General features: G+C 41.9%; 1 protein-coding gene across 1 annotated transcript in view; it reads right to left on the reverse strand.

Moving 5' to 3' along the window:
- Window positions 1-6,007: 6,007 nt before the first annotated feature.
- Window positions 6,008-24,639, reverse strand: part of LOC104544182 (HMG box transcription factor BBX-like) — a gene marked incomplete at its 3' end in the record, with an annotated part of 126,335 nt that continues 107,703 nt past the window's right edge. The window contains exons 8-12 of the mRNA XM_010188979.1: window positions 21,471-21,551; window positions 18,953-19,871; window positions 17,919-18,057; window positions 13,765-13,913; window positions 6,008-6,088 (exon numbers count right to left, since the gene is read on the reverse strand). Of these exons, the coding sequence (XP_010187281.1) occupies window positions 6,008-6,088; window positions 13,765-13,913; window positions 17,919-18,057; window positions 18,953-19,871; window positions 21,471-21,551 (1,369 nt within the window). The remainder of the gene's footprint in view (window positions 6,089-13,764; window positions 13,914-17,918; window positions 18,058-18,952; window positions 19,872-21,470; window positions 21,552-24,639) is intronic.

The raw sequence follows: 24,639 nt of genomic DNA on the forward strand, positions 1-24,639 counted from the left end.
AATTCCTGAGTTTTTTCGTTCCTTACCTCATACGTTTTATGGCTATTCACATATAACTATCTTTTGCTAGCTTCTTTAACTGTTAACTGTGTGAGGATGTGGACTGCCTGAAGAGAATAGCTGTAATGCATCTTTTCTTGCTAGCTGTTGCCCTTTGTTCTTTTTTTTAAGTAGGAAGGGACCTTTTAATGTTCTACGGCATAAGAATACAGTCAGAAATAGTACATATGTGTAAAAAGACATGGAAATGTTCCAAACCTTAATTAATTTATGCTCTTAATTCACCTTCATATCTTCTCTTGTAGAGCATTTTTTTCTAACTTGTGCATTCTCTTTATTTTTGGAAAAAAAGCACACTGGTTCAGTTAGCTTTTCTCAGTGTTTAGCTATAGCTGCTAACTTCTCCAGAGCAGATCTATGCTGTAAAACATTTTTTTTGTAAAGAAAGCAAGAGGAATCACAAGAAAAGATCTACCCTGAAACGCTCCAATTAAGTAGAAGCGCCAATGACTGCAAATGTGACTTTCAAGTAACTCAATTGGGCTAACAGGGAGATATTCAGATAAGCTGACTGCACTGAAGGAGACCAAAACCTTAATTGGAATGTATTAATTAAATGGGCAGCTTTCTCTCTAGATTTCTTATTTGGGAATTCATAAGCGTTGATTATGTATTAATGTAATAGTCTGATTGTAATCCAACAGTATTTGTTAATTCTGATTTGTGGATTTTCTCTAATTAGATAGTACTTTGTCAGTGCTGTTTAATTCCAGTTTGACTTTATAATGGCTTTAATCTTAGCAATACAAGGCACTTTCTAACATTTAATAAAAATATTAAGACATAATTTCAAACATTAAACAACATATGAGAGAGAAACCTGATTTGGTATATTCTTAAGTAGATGTGTTGTATATTGCAGGCCATGTCAGGGCACTGGAAATTAACTTGATAGGTCAACACAGTAGACAGCTTCCTTGTGCATTTGTTTTCTTTCTCATAACGTATGCAACGAAAAGCTCAAGAATTTAAAGAAAAAATCTTGAAAGGTAAAAATAAAAATAGGTCATAGTTATCAAAGACATAAAACTAAGAAGATATGCAACAGATTAGTTGCAGGAGGATACCATATTGGTGTGTTTGACTAAGAAACAGCAGAAGGCAGTTGACACACTCAGGATGCAGCAAGCATATTCCATGTTTCAAGGTTTCTCAGTCCTTGAAATGAGACTTGAAAGTCCTCTATGGCTATTTCCTCCTTTAGCTACAGAGTAAGCTCTTTATCACTTCATCATAATGTTGCTGCCATACAGCTTTCAAGAAGGAAGGATTACGGATGAACAGTGAATGCATACTTTATGTGTGTGAGGTGTGGAGGGTGAGTGTTGAAGGAAAAAGCTGGTTCTTTCCTCTCTAACAGCCTCAGTGAACACTGGGATGAGAAATCATTTCACTGACTTTTTTATGCATTATTATTCAAGCAGATATAAAATCTAACTTGGAGGAAATAATACAAGGGCTTCACCCAGATGACCTTTTGCACTGAACTCCAGAGGAGAAAGGAGTCTGCCTCAACAACGCTATTGCTCAGCTGGGTGCTAACAGTGGTCTTCATCCTGCACCTCCTTCACACACCTCACTGCTTCCACTGACAAAAGCACGCATCCATATGGATGCTCCAAACCAGGACTTGGCCTTGCTGTGCAGGAAGGACAGCGCTAAACAAGTTTAATGCCTTGTCTATTTCTTTAATCCATTTCCTACCCCTTCTGTTTCCACATTGTCCTGTGTTCAAGAGCTGTCCTGTGTAAAGCTCAGCTAATTTTCAGAAGAATGCTGTCTAGAAATGAAATGAGGCTCTGCAGCTCCTGCGCAGTCCTGCAAACAGATATTTACACAGCTCTCCACATGACAGGAGCACATGCAAAACTGGAGAGCTATTTTTGCAAGCAGAGTAGAGCACATGATATGAAGATGTGGGCCTACTGGCATGCTTGCACCACAGTCACAAAAATGACCTTGAGAAAAAAAACATCTTTAAGGTCCCTTCCCACCCAAACCACTCTGTAATTCTGTGGGCAGTTCACCCTACTCCGCAGGCCTGCAGAGCACACGCAGTCTGATTTTCCCTCCATCTACATTTGTGTAAAGCTTGCATCTGGAGATTGGAATGTTCTTGCTAACCGTGATTTTAAGGCTGCAGTGTAATAGTATGCAATTAAAGCAAAGCAAGCCAAGGTGCTCCCAGGATCAGCAGTAATGTACATTACATAGCATCTTTATTCCATGCTGAACAAGGATGGGGTAAGATAGAACTCCCGTTGGGAAATGCACTCAAAGCTCAGAGGTGTGTTGAAAATGCTGAATTCACTCCTGGTCTCACTCAGGACTGAACAGCTGTCATATGTCTTTGGGAACAGCAAAAAATGAAGTCACTGGGACTGACTGAGGACACCACAGAAGAGGGCAAAGCATTTCAGGCTGAACCTCAGCAAGACATGAGACAATATAAAACACTTTCTTCAAGGATGCCTGTTACCAGAGAGAGCTGCAGGAGTTTAACTGCACTTAGTGGAGAATGAATGCTCCGTAGGTCCAATCATGCTCGTATCAAGAAGAAAAGGTGGGCCGTAACGGTTTAGCAGTCTTTATTAAGAAAAAAAAGGGGAAGCAAAACAAGCAGAGCAAAACTTCAAGTAGCACTCTCTTCACCAGTGCCTAGAGAACCATTTCACCAAGAAAGTGATGCCAAGCACACTCTGACCTACACCCTAGTGGAAATTCCAGCTCTTTGGACAACGAGATGCTGCTGCAACACCTCTTGTGGGGTCGGGCAGCACATGGAGCTGCAGCAAGGGCTAGGGACTACCAAGGAGAGGGACACAGGCTGACAAGGCACCAGATGGTCAAGCCAGGTGCAGGGAACAGCTGCCTGCATGGGACGATCTGCTGCATGAGCTTATGGCTGACGCAGTCCTCTTCCAGCCCCAATGGATGCCAAAGGCACAGTGGCTGCAGGCCCCACACAACGGGACTTTCTCAGATTAAAAAAAAAAGTCCACTCGGCTTATTTTCCACAATCTCTGCTCTTGCTCAAACATATGCGGCAAGGCTGTACAGACTGATGTGTGCATGGGAGAGTTGCTGGACTATCAGCAGCAGGCAGTTAGCTCTAGGAGCCACAGGAGACGGGGCTCCTGCACACATCAGCTACTGCTGAGACTGGTGTATTTGTTCATCTGGTGCAAAGGCCAACACTGTGTTGGTTGCTACACAAACCATGCAAGAGCCCTCAGCACAGCTCACTAAAATGTATCTGCAAGGATTCAACAGTTGTGACTTACCCCTTGTTATTTTAAGTATTGCTTCCTACCAGAAAGTCTTCACTGTGGAAGAAAATAAATCGCTCCGCTAAGTGGTGTTCAATCAACTCCCCCAAATAGGGATGGGTCCAGCTGTGCTTTTGTCAGCCTTCCTAAAGAAGTGACATATCTCTGAATTTATTCAGTAGCATTACTGTACGTTCTCTGCTAGGAGGAATAGGGGTTGTGGCATGTTCATTGGTATTTTACTGGCCTGTATCTCTGTAGACATCTGCAAACTCATAATATGGTGATTTGCACTGGTGATGCCACGCATAGTGTGGCCACATGGAGTCAAAATTAACTCAGATACCCAAACCAGAGATAGACCCAGACAACATGAACCAATTATAACAAAATTTGTTTTGACATTCACCTGTCATCATTCAGAAACACAGACACTTTTCAAGATGACAAAACATGAATCCAGCACAACCTCTGTTGACAGCAGTCATTCCAAGTGTCTCTTCTCCAGCTATCAGAGTATTTCCTTCCTCCAGCAAAATGAACTCCATAAAACCCAAACCCACATGTATAGGCTTGTGACTCACCACAAGTATAGCCTAACCACAGAAGGGGGTAGAAATCTGCATTTAGGGTCTGATTCAGTAAATTCTCATATAATTGAACTGAAATGAAGAGGCTGGCACTTCCAGCTTGAATCCTGCTGAGTATGGGACACTGGAGCCAGAGCTCAGGGCCACGCTGCCTAGGAGCTCACAGAAGGATGAAGTTATGTAGGCAGCACATGATGGCGAGGCTGTTTGCTGCGTGCCAAGGCCATACCCACACTGTGCTTTTCTGATCAACACTTTGCTTTCTGTGTCACAATGTGGTGCGCTTAAGAGTAGGCAAGACCCTACATTTTCGCCCCTTTGTAACTCAAAGAAAATGCAGTTCCCCACCTATATATATATATACACACCTTCACTGTCTTTCCTCTGATGATTTCTATGTGGGCTGGGTAAGACTGGCAAGTTCCTTGTGTCTTTGCTTCAGTCCTGGGAGGAACTTAAACTGGCCCTACTCCAGAAAATGCACAGACTCATCTCTAATGTTTAGACATGATGACATTATTCACATGCTTAACTTCCAAGGACATGCCTCTGTGTTGTACTGGAACAAGGCCAGGGTACTCAGCACTTGCCAGGCTCAAGTCTTTGATCATAGTGCACACAAAACAGGCTGGTTTCTTTTAATCAAGTGGAGGTTTTGACATTTTGTTTAGTCCTTTTTACATCTGCAGATTTGAAGACATTTGTATTTTTTACTCTAGCATGTATTCAATGCTGTTTCTTTTCCCACAGGAGAATTTAAACACCCATTTTTCTTACTAGTTTGTCTACATGGTCTACTAATAATTCAGGGACAAAAAATTGAATGGCACCCAATAAAAGCTACATTAATGTATGATGCCTTTTTCACACCAGCATGGAAGCAAGATAGTTACTTCTTATGAGTGACTCCCACAGTATGTTTGTTGTAGAAATACAACATAACAGAGCAAGTAATTTCAAAATATTTGCACCCTTGAATGCAGCAGAGCTGGCAGAGCCTATGTGGGAAAATAGTGCACATGCACCATACAGGACACAAAACATAGCATCAGGAAAGAAGACAAAATGACATAGTCAAGCCTTAAGGCAAGATATTAAGTACAGAGGTAGCTGGGGGAATTGGAGATGAGGATAGTGATTTTATTATCTTAAAATGAGACAGATATAGATGGGGAAAAATTCATGGAGCTAAGTAAGCAAGCAGAACCAGAGGGGCTTTTCTACACCACAGGGATAATGTAGGAGAGAACTCCACTGTGGAAGGGCTAAGAACAGCCTGGGTGCAATGTGGACAGTGTGGGCAACATGACTACAAAAGAAAAAAAAAGAAAGGGTCCAGGGAAGCAGGCTAAGCTATAACCCTGCACATACCGTACACCTGAACATGCCCCTCAGTGTTATAAGTATGTACATATGCAGGGCCACAATACTGTACCAAGAAAAAGGCTTTGGAGAGCTACCAGCAGAAAGCAGGTAGAACAAGTCCAGGGCATAACTTAACAAACCTGTTGAATTTATCTTCAATCTGAGGCAAATAGAAAGCTGATTAAGATTTCTAAAGAGGGAGTGTTGGTTTAGGTAAGTATTTCTCAGAGCTGGTGCAGAAACAAGCTCTTACATCCTGACCAGCTGCAGCCTGCAAAGTTCCAGACAGCAGGAAATCACAGGGAGGAGAGATAGGGACATGGAAAAATGCTCTAGCAAAGGGATAAATAATACGGCCTCTGATACAGAAGGGATGCAGCTAAGAGGAATTAAAGGACTAAAGGGCTATGAGTTATGGAAGATAAAGAGTTCAGGGCCAACTGCAGAAGTGCCCTTGCTCTGTCAGCTCTGCTGCATGGCATCTGGAGCAGGGAAACTGTAAATACGGGAGACGCCAATTAAAAACAAAACCGCATCATTCTGCAATAAGGTAATATGATCAACTGAAGCCAGGGGCTAATGGAATCAAAGTAGACATGGAAATAAGAGACCAAAGCAATCAAAGACTAGAGAGCTGAGTAGCCTCTGTCTGGAAGCATTTCCCCGAGATTGAACTGAGAGAGAAGGCGGCCCAAAAATCTTAACTAACTAATGCACCAGTACCTGTGTCCGGAACATTACGCTTCTGCTTTCTGTGCTTACATTTGCTGATAATTTTGTAGAATTTCTGAGACTGGAATGAACCTACAGACAACATTAATAATACATACTTTTAATTAGCAGTTTTTTAAAAAAGAGTACAACAGTCATAGTACGTACTATACAGCCTCCCCTTTGACTAATGCAGGATGCCATTTCATGGCGAAGCACAAAACCTGACCTTCTGCCCCGAATGGACTCTGGAGGCTTTCAGCAGGCTGTACTTCAACCCATCAGCTCCCAGTGCTTAAGTGCATACAGAGCATTTTGGAGAACAATGACGTTTGGAAAGCTTAGCCATACAACAAAGCAAGGGGTTTGCTTGCTTGTTTGCTTAAATATATGCACTCTTTGGATGTGCACTGGGTTTGGCTGGAATGGAGTAAGCTTTCTTCACAGCAGCCTGCATGGTGCAGTGTTTTAGACCAGTGACCAAAACAGTGTTGGTAACACAGCAATGTTTTAGTTACTGCTGAACAGTGTTTACTGACCACCAAGATGGCTCTTTCCCATTCTGCGACCCCAGTGAGTAGGCTGAGGGTGCACAAGAGTTTGGGAGGGGACGCAGTTGGGACAGCTGACCCACACTGACCAAGAAGTATTTCATACCACGTAATGGTCATGCTCAGCAACAAACCTGTGGAAGAGAGGTTTTTTTCCAAAGTAACCATTGCTCAGGGACCAGCTGGGCATCAGTTTGTTGGTGGTGTGTGCTGGCTTTTGCACCACTTGTTTCTTTCTCCCGCTCTCCACTTATTAAACTGTCTTTGTCTTGACCCATGAGGTTTTTTCCTTGCTTTCGCCCTTCCAATTCTCTTCCCCATCCCACTGGGAGAGAGTGAGTGAGTGACAGGATGGGTACTTACCTACCAGCCAGGACGCCTTACCTTACCTACCACAGGATGCAAGAGATACCTTTACCTTTTTGGTGACCAGAAATGAGTTTACACTAAGTGCAGAAGTAAAAGCTTCCAGGAGAGGAAGATGAGGTTATGCCCAGCTCATGGCATCATTTCTACTTTGACAGCAGAGTGTTTACTAGCAGTATTCAGAAGACATCTTATATGACATCAGGCCACAAAGTATGCCACTAGCAGAGGCCATCAAGAAGTTATCCTTAGTCCCATTAACGGAGTAAACAGTGATCCAGGAGCAACAGAGACATCACAGACCAAAGATGTAACAGATGCATAATCCCTACTCTGCAAAGCCATTTTTATGGAGTACCTTTCAGAAACTGCACCTTTAAAATCTTATTTCTAAAGATAGAGCAGGAAAGGAAGTCTTCAGGCTAGCTCAGAATAGATCATCCCAAACACAAATGCGATGCACTGCAGGTGACAAGACAGCTTAACAGGAGGGTGGCCTTCCCATCTGCAGCTGACTTGGAACAGGATTCTACCCACCACAAACACCAGCCTCCTCCATTCCTCCTCATCCTTAAAAAGGAACCAGACACGCAGCGGCTACCGAGACAACTGCAACCGTGTAGTAATGTAAGATCAAGGTAAGTCTACATCAAACATCTGCAACTTGCCATCGCTGACCCTCTATATGCAGGGAAAGAAGGAGAAAAGTGTGTAGCACATGGAAGAAGGATCTAATCTTATGAGGGGAAAACCATTCATGTACACTAGGCTGTTTGAATACTGAAAATTACTGAGAGAAAGCTAAAATCCAGCCAGAAACAGCCACAGAAGGCACCTCTAAGATACTGTACTTGCTGGCTTTGTGGCTCACTGCTGCTTCTTTTTTACTACTGCAGAAATGAAAACTTTGGTAAAAGGTTAATAATGTCCTGAAAAATCTAGAACTCAAAAAGCAAACCAAATAAAGTCCAAGCAAGACACTATCTTAGGCAAAACCAGCTTAAACCTGAAAAACTTCACTAGAACTTGTATGGAAAATATCAGAAAGTTCAACAGAAGAGGCCATAATAAAACTCAAAATGATTTAAGTGTCCTTCTGCAAATTTTACAATAGCTTCCTGAGTAACACAGAGTTGGATAAGCATCTAGTGTTATGCAAAAGAAGGAATGAAAAAGCTCAAGCAGGCTGAAGAAAAGCCTAATTGAAAAAAAGTGAGCTTTTCTGAAGACTCAGGTCAAACACTTCACCCACATCAACACAGACAAGTCTTCCCACAACAGAAGACAGAGGCACAGAACTAGATAATTCTTGTGATATTTCATTTATTTTTAATTCGCAAATTAGTGAGCTTTTCAGGTGCTTGGAATAAGCAATGCGTTACACAGTATCACAGAAGTCTCCACTTCTACAGCTCAACCTACACACCATAGACCATTTCAATCAGCATCATAGATTGTCAGCCAGCGCCAGCACCTCTAAGCAAAATAACTGAGATTAAAAACTGAGATGAAAACAAAAAGATGACAGGCGCTGCATGAACAAGGAAACCAGTGTCTTCCATCTTTTTTCTGCCATCCAAGGCACCTTTGTAATTAACTGTATCTGTGACATGTAGGGTACTCCAAGGCACACATCACTTGCATGTAAAATTTTCTTCCCAAATGGAAAATCCAAGGGCATTGACTTCAGCAGGGTCAAAAGAGAAGCTGCCTTTTCATAAGGAAACTTCTAATTTCCTACCCTTTTAGCTGTTAATCCTGGGAGACAGTGCCCACTGACACTTGAATATCCTTTTGCCATGAATGCAGTGAAAGAAGATGAGCTAATAGCTAAATAGGTTAAGATGTCATACTCAGACCTGAGACTATAACTTCTGACTCAAGAAACTTCATTCACGCTGCCTGCCTGTACTAATTAAAAGTTAACTAAATGATAGGCTCACTGTCCTCTGTGAAAAGCCAAATTACAATTGCACATACTAGTAATTACTGAATAGACTATCTGGTGGTTCTTTGAAAACAGCCACATCCCATCTTGCCTTTAGATTAAAGCTTAAGCCAACGAACTGCCAAATACAGGATCTTTGCATGGCATATTCAAGTATGAAAAACAGAGCTTTTCTTTTAATAGAAATTAACTGAACTAAACCATTATGGAGATGGCGAAATGCAGTCTGGAACAGAAGACACCTACATGTAGGAAAGGCTGAACAAGGGTGCATTCCTGAGATCATGTGCTGCTTTTAGCTGGGATAGAGCCAACACCCCTGTTCAAGCCCTCAGGAGCAGGTGCCCCAGGGGCACTGTTTAGGCACACACACCCATGCAGAAGTTTACACCTGTTTCATGGGGACACCAGGCAAGTACTCCGAGATCTCAAACAAATGCTTCTTGCCAACATTAAATCCTCAGGAAAATCCACTACTGAAAAAACTAAGTAACCTAAAAGGCTTAGGCAGCAGACCTTGGATGTGTTTTCCTATAGACTGCTGAAAAAAGCTTCCGATGTTAGTTTACTTGCTGTTGTTATACAGCCATCTGTAAGCGTAAAGTAAGCCCTTTTCTCCTGCTCATCGTTCTTTAGTGGGAGCATTGTACATGGCTCTGCCCTTCCCAAGCACTTCAGCAGTTGCCACAGGATTTAACCACCTGCTAATCCCTGTCTTCCTCACTGTGCTCGCTGAGGGCAGTAGGGATTTCCTCCTGGGAGTACTTGTTGCAGCCAACAGCGGCTGCTTGGGGAAGCAGCAGGCAAGAAAATGAACCCACCACACGTAACGAACCATAACTGCATTTCCTCCACATTTCTAGCCATATGCCCCCTCTGCTGTCACAAAGTTCCCTACTTGAAAGGGCCTGATCAAATCAGGAACGCTTCAACATGATTGCAAGAAAACCGAGACAAACAGATTTGTTCGTGCATTTCTGCATCTCTCAGGAGGAAGCTGCTGGATTATTAGGCCATGATCTCTGGAACATTACAGCATGTGATCTCCAGGCATCTGAACACTTTGACTTGATCCAAAAAAACCCAAAACAACAAGCTAAGATTGAAAGGAATGCCACAAAGAAGCATCCATTTTAAGCTGATGCTTTATTTCTGGTCCTAGAGGCCAGAGACAAAAGGGACAATACCTTTCCCAAATAAAAGCACACTCTAAAACGCATCCTCTCCTTGCCTTCCCAAAATGAAAGCTTTAGTGAAGTGCTCAGTGTGTAAATGAGCATTTCTTCACAGCACAAGGCAGAAATAATGACTGTGCCTGTTGCTCATTTTTGCATACAGGCAGATTAGTGACTCACTGCAGACTGCTGACTTCTGTGTGGTGGGATGTTTTGGCACATATGCCACTGCAAAGAAGAAAAAAATAAATGAATCAGTCACAGCTCCAGCAAATGTCGGAGCAGGCCATCTGCACAAATTCAGTATAGCTGTATCTTTCAGCCATTTTGTGACATTATTATTGTATGTGCATGCTCCCAGTTAAAATGTTTGCAGTAGAATTTGCCAAAGCGTTATGGCTTGTTCAATCCTGCTCCCACTGAAGAAAGACCCCAATATTAATTTCCGTAGGAGCAGAACCAGGACAAGTTGCAAAGCTCTGGGGGAAAAAAACCAAATTGCCTCTCTTTCAAGAAAGTTCAAATTTTCCCTTACACGTGTGGATTTGAAACAGCTTTCATGCTACAGGGTTCTTCAGGTGCTTTTATATGAAAAGAACTGGCTGAAGTGAGGACTGGGCATGACAAGCACAACGGAAGGAGCCACTGGGCTGATTTTCCACTTCGAAGTAGGAAAACATCCTGACAATCCTGGCTGTTTGGGTAAGGTAGCAGATCAGGCCTCGTTTAGATATAGGTTAATGGCAATTGACAGAAAATCAATCTGACACCATTTACTCAAAAAAAACCCCAACCCAAAACCATATTAAGGCACAGAGCCCTAAGTTGTGGGAGGAGGTGGGGGGGGGAAGCACCCACAAAACAACAAACGAAAACATCTCCCTATTTTTATTCACTTTACATCCTGGGGAATTTTTAGTGTACAGCACTCCAACCTATTTTCCAAATTTAAAATGTAATTCAGTAGGCGCCGATCTGCAGACTGCAAATTTAAAGTACTAATCTGAGGACTGAGAATGCCCAGGAAGTTTATGATCCTGCACATGCTCTTTCAGAAAAGGCAGGGAATGAATTCTGAAGAGCATTCACTAAACCCAGTGATTATTAGCTGCTGTTTGCAAACATCCACAGGCCCCAATCACCAGGAGGCATAATTTGTGCTGGACATCTCTTTTAATTACTTTACAGAGACAAAGCAACAACAATAGCTCCACATGACATGGTAGTGCATAGCACAGCAAAGCAAAGCGAGTGTCTCCTACATCCCAACACAGTCACGCCCATAAGACTATGCCGACCCTTCCTGGTTCATGTTCACCACAATGCAAGAATAAGATGTTAACTTTTGTTTCATTCTGATGGTGTAAAAAACATGTAAAAATTAAAAAAACCCAACCAAAACACAAAAAAACCCCCACCAACAACAAACAGAACCATTCCAAGCCAAGCTCTATAATTTTGCACAAAATACCATTTTCACTTCCTGCAACACCTGCAGGAGCCTAGCATGCAGATATATATGCTTAACACCCTTGAAGGTCAGTATTCTCTAACCATCTTTCGACTTGTCCCAGTTCACAGGCAAGGCAACAGCATGACAAGGCTGAATGGCCTGTCACTACACCACAAATTAAATTGAAGATTCAGCTTAATGAATGTTTGGCTCAGCTGGAACAGTTTCCCTACTAAGCTAGTAAACTTGCTTGTATTCAATTTGGTTCAGGTCATTTCAAATCTACAACTTGCATCCTAATTTTAAGCATTCTAACAAAATGAAACAAATTTAAATCAACCCGTGTCTGTGGAATATTTACTTTTTAGCAATCTGTCTTTTCCAAAAGAAAAATGGTTTGTCAGGAAGCTTTTAAGCTATCTCTTGAGAGCTGAACTTGACTCTCCAGGGAGCTGGAATGACTGACACAAGCTGACAGCCTGCCCAGCTAACTTCAGTGAATTCAACATACGTTGAAATTAGGAGCAGATATCACTAGCTCCGTCTGGATTTAGTCTGGGGCTGTGGTTAGATGTTCACTACAGAAACAGCAGTGTCACTATCAGATATTCCTGCCCTGGGGCTGCTTGTTGCAACCCCACAGCTCAGTTGGTGGAAAAGTTCATGTGACTGTTTACCATCTGCTTCAGTGCAAAGTCAGCTGGCTTAGTTTAAAGAGCCCTTATTGTCAGCTAGAGGCCTGCTCTGCAGGGCTGTGCCAAAACTATTTAGATCAGGCTTGTAACCTGCCTGCAGTTATGTTTCTGACCTTCCCCTGAGACATGGCCAAATATATTCCAAAGATTTTTAAGTGATGTAAACAAGGATAAAAATTAAGCTCTTGTGCGTGTACTTAGCCAAAAGCAGAACGCAGTTCTGGGCTACCTGGCCTGAGGTAGCATTCTAGCGTGCCATTCCTAAACAGCGTAGGGTCTCCAAAACTTTCAGACATTCAGACACGCGAACAGGTAAATAATGTAGCGAGAAATCCAAGGAGCTGCTATTACGACTTCAACTGCCAGATCACGGTAGATGAAGAGATCTTCTTCCCAACAGATGTTGCTTAATTAACCACTGCATTAACATACTGTAAAGCAACTCATTCATGCTCATTGAAGAAGTTCTGTTAAATACATATCATTAAAAAAATGAAAGGCCTTTGAAGTCAGAACTCAGTTGGTATTAGCACAAGTCTAATTTTGCAAAAGTGACTGTTCCACATCTAATTATATAAACACAAAAATCAATACCAAAATTGGCATGCACTAGAAAAGAACAGCTGCTCCATCTTGCATACTGTAATGTGATTATTTGTGAAGCATTCAAAAGGCATATATCTAAACCAGGATCACCTGGTGACAATAGCCATATGAGATCTGAAAAACTGTCAGACACTGGAACTACCACAGTAGCAGAAAAGGAAACCAGCTTCACATACTGAACTGCGCGTAATAAGAATTCTTTTGAGCATCTTTTTTTCTTGTAGATATTACTGCTATGCCATTCCTTCATTTTGTGATGCTTCTGTACGGTATGTATTTATCCATCAGCATTTCTCCCACAGTCTAAAAGTTCCATACTATATTCTCATTTCTCTACCGCCTCTGTGTTACAGGTTGCCTGTACATAAAACAGCCAAATGTATCATGAGTTTCTCCCTCCAAGCACCTCAGCAACAGAGCTGGATACAGAACTGGTTTTCCTGTCCTCTAACTTTTTTTATCATGTCAGGATGGTTATGCTCCAAACTTACGATACAGAGTTAAATCCTGATTGAAAAATAATCAAAATGTTTCATTCAGACACGTATGGTATCTTATGTTATAATATATAGAGCCTAAAATTACAATGAAATGCAAACTGACATAAAACTACATTTTGGAAAATGCCTAAATGTAACCTTTTGATCACCTGCCGGTTTTTTCCCCATTTTCTCCTGGGAAAAACTGTCAAATTCACTTACCTCACAAATACTCATGTCTTTTATAAATTTGCTTGCTATGAGGAATATATTTCATGTAGAAACTCTAACCAGTTCTACTCAGCATAAAAATCAGGATTCAAAAGAGCACAGCCTGAAAATGAACCCAGGTGAGAACCAACCAACTTCAGTGCTAGAAAAATGTTTTCTTTGGCTTCACACTTTTCACATCTAACAGGAAAGTAAGCACATATAAATTCCTGAGGTTGGCATAGCGTTGTCGTTACTTAAGAATGTATTGCACATGGTAATTTACCTTTGTTGGATTTTGGTTGTTCAGACGAGCTGCTTCCAACCTTTCTCTTTTTTCTTGGAACACCCGAACTTTTCCTGTCAAAGGTAATAGGACTGTATTGAGGGAGGCTGTTGAATTTCTTTTCAAATTCTTCTTCCAACTTTGCTAAGCTAAAGGGGAAACAAAACCAATCAAATTAAAGGTAACTCCATTTCTGGAGAAAAAAAATATAGTATTTAGGACCGTGTGTGCATATATACATAACTATCTACAAAGAGAGAGGGGGAAAGAGATAAGCGCATTCACACCATGAACATCAAACTAGTATATGTATTAATCCAACTTTGGGATGGAAATGTGCACTCCAGCTTCTGCATTTGTAACTCAGTACAAATTGATTGTATTAGCTGCATATATTAAAAAGAAAAAAAAAAAATCAATGTCATACTGGTGACATTTAGCTCTGTTTGCTGCAGAGATTCGTATGGGAGATTTGTCTGTTCTGAGAGGAATGAAAAAACCCAATAAAACCAATAAATAAACAAACTAATAAATAATTTCATATAAAAGTCCTCACACCACAATGAAAATAACAATTGAAACCAGAAGAAAAACGTCAAACCATTCAATCTTCTGGGGATATTCTAAAACCTGATGCTTTGGGGCGGGAATTAGCTTTGTATTTGTTCTGGGGATTTATAGTTTCTTCCCATATACTTTATTTGTTGTGAGATGAAAAATGCAACTAACTCATGCTTTCATGAAACCCAACACCCCCCACACTTCAGAATGACTAACTAGACTATCTAGAAGTCAAGAAATCCACAGACGTGGTATTGTTGTTCCTAACAGCCAGATGAAAACAAACCACTTGAACAGGATGGTATGGCACCGCGTTTCTGGCTGCAATGACTACGCTGGCTTGTGTATGCACTCTGTTCCAGCAAATTTTTGCAGCCAGGCAGGAGCACAGGATGGAATCGTATTTTAATAAAAGGCAGTGTGCACAGCTAGGCAGATTATAAATAGCACCATCGATGACAGGGGAATAATGACATTTTCTACTCGTCCTGAGTTCTGTTTGCTATGGAGAACCTGAACTTGAAAAAAGTTGGCATGACTGTTGCCAGGATGGCCCTAACACATTGTACACTTGGAAGAATCACAAGAAACGTGGCATTTCTCTTTGCTCTCTGAAGCAGCACTTCAAACAAATGGTATACTGGAAGTGCTGGTACACAGAATGATACTTTATCTTATCTGTGTAATCGTGACTTCTTTCAGAAAGCAATCTTCCATCTTAAAATACAGCCTTGGCACTTAAGAGACTGCGTGCATGGTGGAGTTGGTTTATTTGTTTTATGGGATTTTTTTTGTACACGCTTATGTTTTATTTTGTCTTTAAACCACAAAGATATCTGACATTACTGGTGCTCGGTACTGCTACCTTTCTCTCCTACGTAGATGTTCCCTGACAACCACAAAACAAGCCGATTTTCTGCTCTGACAGCTGTCATGCAATTCTATACTCTGCCATAGCTCCTCTCCCACTGCCTGCTGCCACCTTGCCTGTCTGCTGCCCCGAGGGCATGTGAGGGGTTGCAGCCCTAATTAAGAGGGCCCAACCATGAAAGCAGACAAGCTGCCATCCTGGCTCGTAATTTATAGCTTGTGTGATACGGAGGCAGTGCAGAGTGCTCCTATTGCTGTGTCAGCAATTAATTATTAAAAAAAAAAAAAATCATTCACATTGTCATGAATTTTCAGAGCATCTCACAAGTCTGGTTAGACAGACATAGCTGAGCTGAGGTCTTCGCATCGTACAACCTAGTCCAGTCAGGAGATAAACACAGGGAGAGGAGTGAGCTGCACATGAACAAAGCACACCTGACAGGGACTATCAGGAACTGTGGGAAACTACTGGTGGAGAAGGTAAGAGGATACAGGGAGAAAGACATAATTCCAAAGGAGTGAGAACCCTCTACACACAGAGAAAATTCGTCTAAAAGGTGATGCTGAAGGGAGCAGAAATTGTTAAGAGGAGCAGGTAGAGGTAAAAACCAGCTCTTTAAGTAGCCAGAAGATCAGGTAGTACAATGAACAGGGATAACGGATACCTTCTCCAGCACTTACACTCCACTCTGCCTTTACAGAGTTCACTGAATAATATTCATTTATCATAGGATCATAGAACAGTTTGGGTTGGAAGGGACCTTTGAAGGTCATCTAGACCAACCCTCTGCAATAAGCAGGAACATCTTCAACTAGGTCAGGTTGCTCAGAGCCTCATTCCACCCAACCTCGAATGTTCCCAGGGACGGGGCCTCCACCACCTCTCTAGGCAACCTGTTCAGTGTTTCATCACCCTCATTGTAAAAAAAAAAAAATCTTCCTTATATCTAGTCTGAATCTACCTTCTTTTAGTTTAAAACCATTACCTGTTGTCCTATCACAACAGGCCCTGCTAAAAAGTCTATCCCACCTTTCTTAAAAGCCCCCTTTAAGAACTGGAAGGCCACAATAAGGTCTTGACAGAGCCTTCTCTTCTCCAGGCTGAACAACCCCAACTCTCTCAGCCTTTCCTCATAAGGGAGTTGCTCCAGACCTCAACCACTTTCATGGCCCTCCTCTGGACCCGCTCCAACAGCTCGATGTCCTTCTTATACTGGTGGCCCCAGAACTGGACGCAGTACTCCACGTGGGGTCTCACCAGAGCAGAGTAGAGGGGCAGAATCACCTTCCTTGCCCTGCTGGCCACACTTCTATTGATGCAGCCCAGGATGTGGTTGGCCTTCTGGGCTGAGAGTGCACGTTGGTGGCTCATGTCCAGCTTCTCCTCCACCAGTGACCCAAGTGCTTCCCCACAGGGCTGCTCTCAATCCCTTCATCCCCCAGCCTGTATTGATACCAGGGGTTGCCCTAACCCAGAACCTTGCACTTGGCCTTGTTGAACCTCAGAAGTAAAGACACAATTTAATCAAGAAGTAAGATTGGCAAATCTGTATTTTCCCCATCCAGCCAGCTAATGATGGCAGAACAGTATTTGTAGAATTAAGTAATTATTTACACAATTCTCCCAGATACTTTAAATAGATCGTTCTTAACTACATTTTTTTTGGCTAGGAGATGCATTTAGATTTCACACCATTGGGTGTGAAAAGTTTTCAATCTTTTAATTTAAATTTTAAAAATATTTACAAAAGTTACACACAAAGCACTAAAAATTCAAGAAGCATTCCATTAGTTTTTCTTTACTATTCCAAGCAAACAAGACCTGAGGATTTTCATTAATTTAATAACTTTGCTCTAAGGTGAGCTGCAGCTAATTTTCACATACAAAAAAGGCTACCTCAAGCCTGCACAAAAGAAACACATTAGAATTTTAAGCATGAAGTGTGGAAAATCTATTCCTTTTTAATTCATTTTCACCCTCTGAATTCAGATAATTGGAAGTCTTTAAGAATCTGCCAGTAAGTATGAATGGCTAAGCAGATTTAACAACTACGCCTGCAGTTAAATAAATCCGTAATACTCTTGACAAAAATTGTTATTCATATACTAGGAAAGTAATTCTCTGTGGCCTTGCTAAATTGTAATGCATTTGTAATCATTAATTATTCTTTGCACATATTTAGTTTCTGCACAATGCATATGAACAGTTTAAATATCTTGTCCCTACAATGACAAAATGATGCATTTATCGTACTTATTTGCCAATATTAGAACACTGTTTACTCTTCCTCTGTAAGCAAACTCTCCAAGCAGGCAAAGAGGTCTATTCTTTCTAGTCTAATTCTGTTTATGACGACTGAACACCTACACAAAACTTTAAATACTGCTTGCGAAGTGCTCTGAAAATACAAATAACCCTCTTCACCATCTCTTGAACAGGTAAATATTGTGTGGTCTTTTTAGAAGTGAGCAGATAATGTCATTCAGATCTGTTTACAACAGAGTAAAACTGGAAAGATCTCAAAGGAATTACTTTAGTATATAAACAACAGGTATCTAAAGCTTAACTAAGCCCAGCAGGATTTGTAATTTTCAGGAATTCTGTTTAACTGTGATTATTTGGGTGCTGGATGCAGTTCACTAGCTGCATTGAGGAAGACTCACTCTTTAAGTTGCCAGGCTGACTTAATTAAAACTTTGAACAGTGTTAAGCTGCAACTTACCCAAACCCAAACTCTTCCTTTGGCTTAGTCTTTTTCAGTTTTTTGTTCCCACTTGTCCCACTTTGGGAGAAAGCCCAGTTTTCTTCATTCCAGCATCCTTCATGATCTGAGGAGTTGCCTTTTCCTGAGCTTCTTTTTCCTGGGATGAAGGCAGAAAATTGTTTCTCATCTTTAGAAAAATGTACTGAAACAAAGCGGGCTCAGAAGGAACTTGTGTACCCATTCAGTACTGCAACTTACAATGCTTGACCTTCTTGAAGGAGTTATTAAACATCGATTTATTTATTTCAGACTGGATAATGATGATATTGGCAACTATTTCGTCCCCCCCTCCCCCCCAGTTTTTTATACTATCTCTAAAGCCTCTTGAGGTATAAAGGAAGAGAAAGAGATGAGTAGATTTAGAGTAATAAACTTCCCTAAATTACAAAGATTTCTTTTCTTTTCTGACTGTTCTAATTACACATATAAATCTATTAATCAGAAAAATACATTTAAAGACTGAAAGCTTCCAGAAATAATCTCAAATTTGTCCTTCCACAAGGTAAAGGGTTCTTGCTCACCACCTACAGCAAAAGTAACAAACAAAGCAAAAGCACAGCATGTTTGCCTCTTGCGGGATGGAGAGCTATGCTCACAACCACAACCATGGGAGTTGTTCATACAGAAACAAGCCAATTGTTCAGGATTACACACAACACAAGTCCTGCATATGTGTATCAGCAGGCCGACAAATTAATCGACAAAGCCTTTGGTTAACAAGCTAAATCTCAGATCATGAAAGACAAAAAAGGGAGAGGTGAGGTAAGAGCAGGTGAGGTAAGTATGGACATAGAAAGCAGAACTTGAGACCACCTGCCCTGGGCCATGGAGCCCATTCCCTCCACCTGTCCCCTGCACCTCAGGTGACCAGGCACAGCATTCCCATCACACACTGCTCAAACTCCATCTTAAATATGGTCTTTTGCTTTTCCTCCCACTCCAGATAGGCTTCCGCAGCTCATGCTGTAAATGACACACTCAAAGGCACCCACCTCTGTCTACATTAGCACGCAGAGACGTGAGCATGCCCTCTGACACCAGAGTTTTGTAAAGAGCACCTTTGCAAGATCTCTCCGATTTCCTGGAGCCACAGGTTTCTATCTTTTTAACACAGTCACTGTCCTCAGTTTTGACCTGTTCTGGTAAGCTTTGGGGTACCACCTCCTCCGTTGGGGTCAGTGGTTCCACCTTAATGCTGTCAGAAGCCTCACAGGGTACTTCCTTGCTGGCTGCAATACTAAGGAAATCGGGAGGCTTTGATTCTTTGGTGGTCTCCATGGGTTTTTCCTTTGATGTTTTCTTCTCTTTCGATTTCACTTTTTTCTTTGGTGATTTTGTATCCAACACACTTCCCTTCACATTTGAAACAGGGCGAGGTTTTTTGCGGGGAGTTTCCCCAAGTCTCTCAGCCCCCCAGTCCCCCTTTGCAACGGCTTCAATCGTATACATCACACTTTCAATGTCCGACTCAGAGGACTGCCTCTTTTTACAAGGCTTCTTGGGGGTGGATTTTTCGTTTGTGTGCCGGTCCAACTTATTTTTTTTCTTTTTCTTCTTTATCTTTTCTGGCTTTAGCCCGAGGATATTCATGTCAGCCATTGAAAGCTCTGGAGAACAGCATATGTGATCCTTTGAGTTAACATTTCTCTCAAAAGGATTGCTCTCCATTGCAAGACTAGTAAAATCTCTGCATTTTGCAGTTTCTGATTCCTCAGTTTTTGTCTCATCTCGGTTTTGCATTTTCTCTATCTCCAATTGTTCTACTTTTCCTTTACAGAAGTCTTTTATTGTTGTTTTCTCCAGTTTTTCTACTTCCATTTCCTCTGGAACTTCCCTTCCCACATCTTCCAGTGCTTCCACTTTTGTTTTCCCAGGTTCTTTCACTTTTACTCCTTCCGAAGCAAGGCACATCTACAACAGATTTAAAAACAGCCCCATGAAACAAACATTAACTGTTGCTATTACTTACCTATATCAACAGGAGCACTACACAGGGAATCTCTCTGGCATCTTAGTTCAGGAAAGCAAACTGCGCTACAAGACAATACTGAAGAATATGCTGAAGCCCTAATGAAGCTGATGTGACATGATGATGGCTAAGTGCTATAGTAATGTTGGTGGGCTCTACTGCTCCAATAGAAAGAGACTCCAACTGATCTCAGTGATGCTTCTATGGTGCTTCAAGTGCCTTTTATATAACCTGGAAACCTACCGCTAGATTGACTTTCAGAATACTCCAAGTGCAACAGAACAATACAGTACATCACTCTATTGCCACAGACAAGTTACTTGAAATCTCACATCTATACTCCATTAACTCCCAAACATGCCTATATACAATTTTTTCCCCCATTTTCCAAATAGTCCCGAAGGAGGAGTAGGGAAGGGGGAAGTTAAATGAATCTAAGTTATTGAGATTATTTTCTTTTACTTCAATGTGCAAAATAATTAGGAGGGTAGTAAAAAAAGCTTTCCAAATCTTTTTTCTCATGTCACAGACTTATTTTGCAAAGAACTGAAAAGCAGCAGTGGTTGCCATGGTTATCTCTTCCTGGAGATAACATTAATGGAAACCAAAACCCTCATACTGTCTGAGGAACAGCGATACTAAAAAAACAAAAGAGCTGTACCAAGGTCCTCAAACTGCCATGTTCCTGCAGCATTGACTTGGGAGATCCTCTCGGTTTTGGATCACCAGTAAGCTACGCTGACAGTGCTACAGAGGGCAGTCCTTCACAGCACCAAGTAGCTGCCCCTCGGACGACACGCTTTTTCTTCTTCTTACTCCCCCTCTCAAAGCCCCCAAGCTGAATTCCCAGTGCTATTTTGTTTTCAAAACAAATGTCAACCAACCAACCACCTGGAGCAAAACTAGAAGCAAGAGGCTTGCTTTAAACCAGACATCAGGAGTTTCTCTATCCCACAGCTCAAAGACTAACCACATGACCAGTGGGCTAAGATTGGGAAAGCTTAAAAAAGAGGCCATTGGCTTTAACTGTTGCCAAAAGGAGAATCTGGTGAGAGTACCACAGCAGTTTCTATAGAAGTTATTGACCTGATTATTACCTACTTCAAAAAAACAGTAGGCATGAAAAGCAAACATAAACAAAAGTGGTTAAGGATCTTTATCAAGAATTTGTAATGGCAGTGTCCTAATCTGAGTAACAGACTAATCTAGCCCCCCCTCTCAACTCCCTGCCCCTGGCCAAACCAGTCAAAACCCTAAACCAAGGAACTGAAGCAATTTCAATGGTAATTTGAAAGTCCCTTTGCCACCAGGGACTGGTACTTCCTCTCAGCTGCAGCACAGACCTCAAAGAAACCTCAAAGTTGATGGTTAGTCTGGGGAAATCTTAACTTGTGGCACCCAAGCCACAATAATTTATGCTTCTATAAGCAACAGTGTAATTATAACTGTAGCACTGTTCTGCCTTCCAGACTTCGGCAATCAACATCACTGCCTTCTCCACCTCACTGCATCTGTAGTAGTCACCAGTGTTTTAATATTACCTCTGCCAGCTGAAATAACGCTGATGTTCCACACTGTTTTGTTAAATCAGAGGGACTTGAATGGGATGTACTTGAAGAAATCTAAAGAAAAAACAGAAAGTGAGGAAAAAACCCCCAAACGTTCTTTAACAGCACAATTCTCTTAATGTTTACCACACAGCTTTTGAACAGATTGTTTCCTCCCTCCTCCCAAAATTCATTCACAACATTATATATTAAAAAAAAGAAGTGCAGATCCATGCATGCTGTTATAAATAAAACCCTGCTCCATCATTGCTCCAGTGAGTAATATCACTGGACACTCGTCATGGTTTAGACAGTTGTTCTCACCGGGGGAGGGCAATCACGAAAAGGAAAGGAGACTCATGGGTTGGAATAGAAGAAGATTTAATAAGATAATAATACAAACAAATACTAATAACAGTATTAGTATAAAGTACACAGAGTTATACCTGACCAATATAGTGGAGGAGTAGGCCTCAGGGGCAGGACAGTAGACAAGTCCCCCTTGAGATGACAGCCATGGAAGAAGGAAAGTCCATCCCCAGCAAACACCCCAATTGATAGTGAACATGACATTTACGGTATAGAATAATTATCATTGATTGGCCAGCCTGGGATCAACTGCCCTGGGTTTCCACTTCCCCCAGCCTCTGCACATGTTTATGTCAAAACTGCTAAAGACCTTGATCATCACATACAAGCGCAGGCCAAAAAGAAAAGCAGAGCATCTTGTCACTTTGTTCCCATGAAACAGTGTGTTGTAGCCCTTACAGAATTGCAGTTTTCCTCAACAGAAAACGGAGTCTAAAATTCTATTCCAGTAAATCAGGACAACACTAAAAGGTATTTGCAGATTTGGAGACTTATTTTCAGGAACCCCTTTGAGGATCAGTATGAAGTGAAGCACATGCTCTCTCACACATGAACAAACTCCAGCAGCTAAGAAGCAATCAACACCAGCATGCAACCCAGCTGGTGGTGTTTTTGAAGGTTTAGTTGGAGATCTGACTGCAAAATCAGTTCATCGTCACAGCTCAAGAAGGTTACTGCTGTCAGGCTGTGGCACTACCTGTTGGTGTCCTACAGGACTCATATAAAAGAGATGTTATCAAACCAAAGTGAAGTAGGAGCCCTCACTGCTCCTCAGAGCACAGGAGGCTGTCTGGCAAGCCAGTAGGTGATTAATTCTCCAGAATCTTTTTCCTGTATCAGGCTATGATCCTCTTCAGTACTTCAGAGTGTTTTGTATCAGTTTTGAACTAGCTGCAAATAAATTATCTTTTTCTAAACAAATTAAAAGCATCAGTCTCAGGACTGGCCATTAGTATAAAGAAGAAAATTTTCCACTTTTAAGGACATATCCCACAATCTCTGATCAGGCTTGCAGGTTTCTTATACTTGCTTCCTTAGAAAGAGGTGGAGTACTAGAGACTGGGGAACTGAAGTGCTTACAACCTTTTAGCTCCCCCTATCTCCTCAAACTCAGTTTTCAGTGCTCTCAACCAACACAGGCCCACAAAGTCGGTTTTGCAGAAATCAACCCATCGTTGTTGTAATGGAAATAAACAAAAAAGCTTAACAGTGCTATCTCTGCGCCTCCTGGAAGCTGCAGCTCTTCACAGCTTCTCCCAAGCTCCGACCATTACAGCTCGTCTCCAAATGTCGCCTACAGCCAAGTGTTGTCAGTGCTGCTAGCACTCTGCGGCAGAAGCGGCCTCCTTGCCTCGTGTGGGTGACACGCACCCCCACCACTGCCTCCCTTCCCTCTCATGCCTCCGCACCAAAGGCTAAAGACAAGGCACACATTTAGACACAGCAAAAGACTCAGCAGAGCCGAGCACCAGCAGCCTCCCAGGCTTCAGACTGCAGAGTGGCTGCTTCAACCATTTTTAGAAACTTAAAAATGCTCAGAGTTTTTTAGAAAATAATTTAACCCACTTCTGCATTTTATTTTATCACCATCTGTGAAATACTGTGAAATATCAAAAATGAAGGCATAAGGAAGGAGGGGGGCGGGAGGGAGAAGATAAAATTGGTTAACCCACACAGCAGAGAGATGGAGGAGCAGAGCAGTGTGGAGAGCTGAAGGAGCCAGGCCCCCACGTGCCAGACCCCTGCTATGCCAGTAGCATGGAGACAGCAGTCCAGACCCCTCCAGTGCACTCTGGGGATACCACAGCATGGCACACATATCTGCCCAACGAACTTGCAAACCTGAGACACCCTCGAGGTGATAGTGAACAGTTGGGATGCTCCAAATCAGGTCCTGAACTGCTATATGAAAACTTTAACTGAATCTTTCACACTTTATCCAATTACAATCCAGCATTACAGAGATCTGCAAAACTGGAAAAAAAAGCAAAAGCACTGATGTCCTACAAGAGCCAGTGACAGGAAGGATGTGCTTAGCACATCTGCCATGCTTTTCTCAGTTTGAATCAGAGCCTTTAATATTCATTTTTGTGTATTAAATTAGGCTTCTAGGAATCTATTTGAGCAATCCCTGAGAGAGAGATCACAGAAACCTCTCCAACATGCAGACATCATGCTGCCAGTCTTAGCTTCACTTTCTCCACCAACTGCAGTACAAAATCTGCACTCCTATGGACAAGCACTTGTCCTTCCCCCAGATTAGGGCTCCACAATCTTCACAGTCACATCACAAATCTTAATGCTGACTTCCACAAGTCAGGCTGCAGTTAGCAACAGCCTTACTCCAGAACAGCACTACTGAAAGCTTTCTGCTATCCTGTAAGAGGACGTCTCAGAAATTTCTGCTGTCCCTAACTATCACCAGCCTTTCTGCTGTCCCAGGGCTGCAACATGCCCTTATGGATCACTGGCCAGAGTTAGGTGTAATCACCCTCGCATAGGTACTGCTGACAATGTAGTGCAAGCACACAAACTCCATTACTGCCTGGGACTGCCTGTAGGATAAGGCAGGTTTTCTTCCACTCACATAAGTTCCTATAAAGTCAGAGAGCAGCATTATCATCCATGGAACAAGGCATGAAATACTTTTATTTCAGTGCTTCCAATCTCTGTCTTTTTTCCCTGAGAGGGATTAACCTGACCAGCAAGTACATATGGCTTGATGCCACTAGATGGGAGAGAGAACCATTTTCCTCACTGAAACAGGATCTGATTTGGGGGGGGGGGGGGAAAA

Source organism: Mesitornis unicolor, unplaced genomic scaffold (assembly GCF_000695765.1).
Source record: "Mesitornis unicolor isolate BGI_N332 unplaced genomic scaffold, ASM69576v1 scaffold22927, whole genome shotgun sequence".
Classification (NCBI taxonomy): domain Eukaryota; kingdom Metazoa; phylum Chordata; class Aves; order Mesitornithiformes; family Mesitornithidae; genus Mesitornis; species Mesitornis unicolor.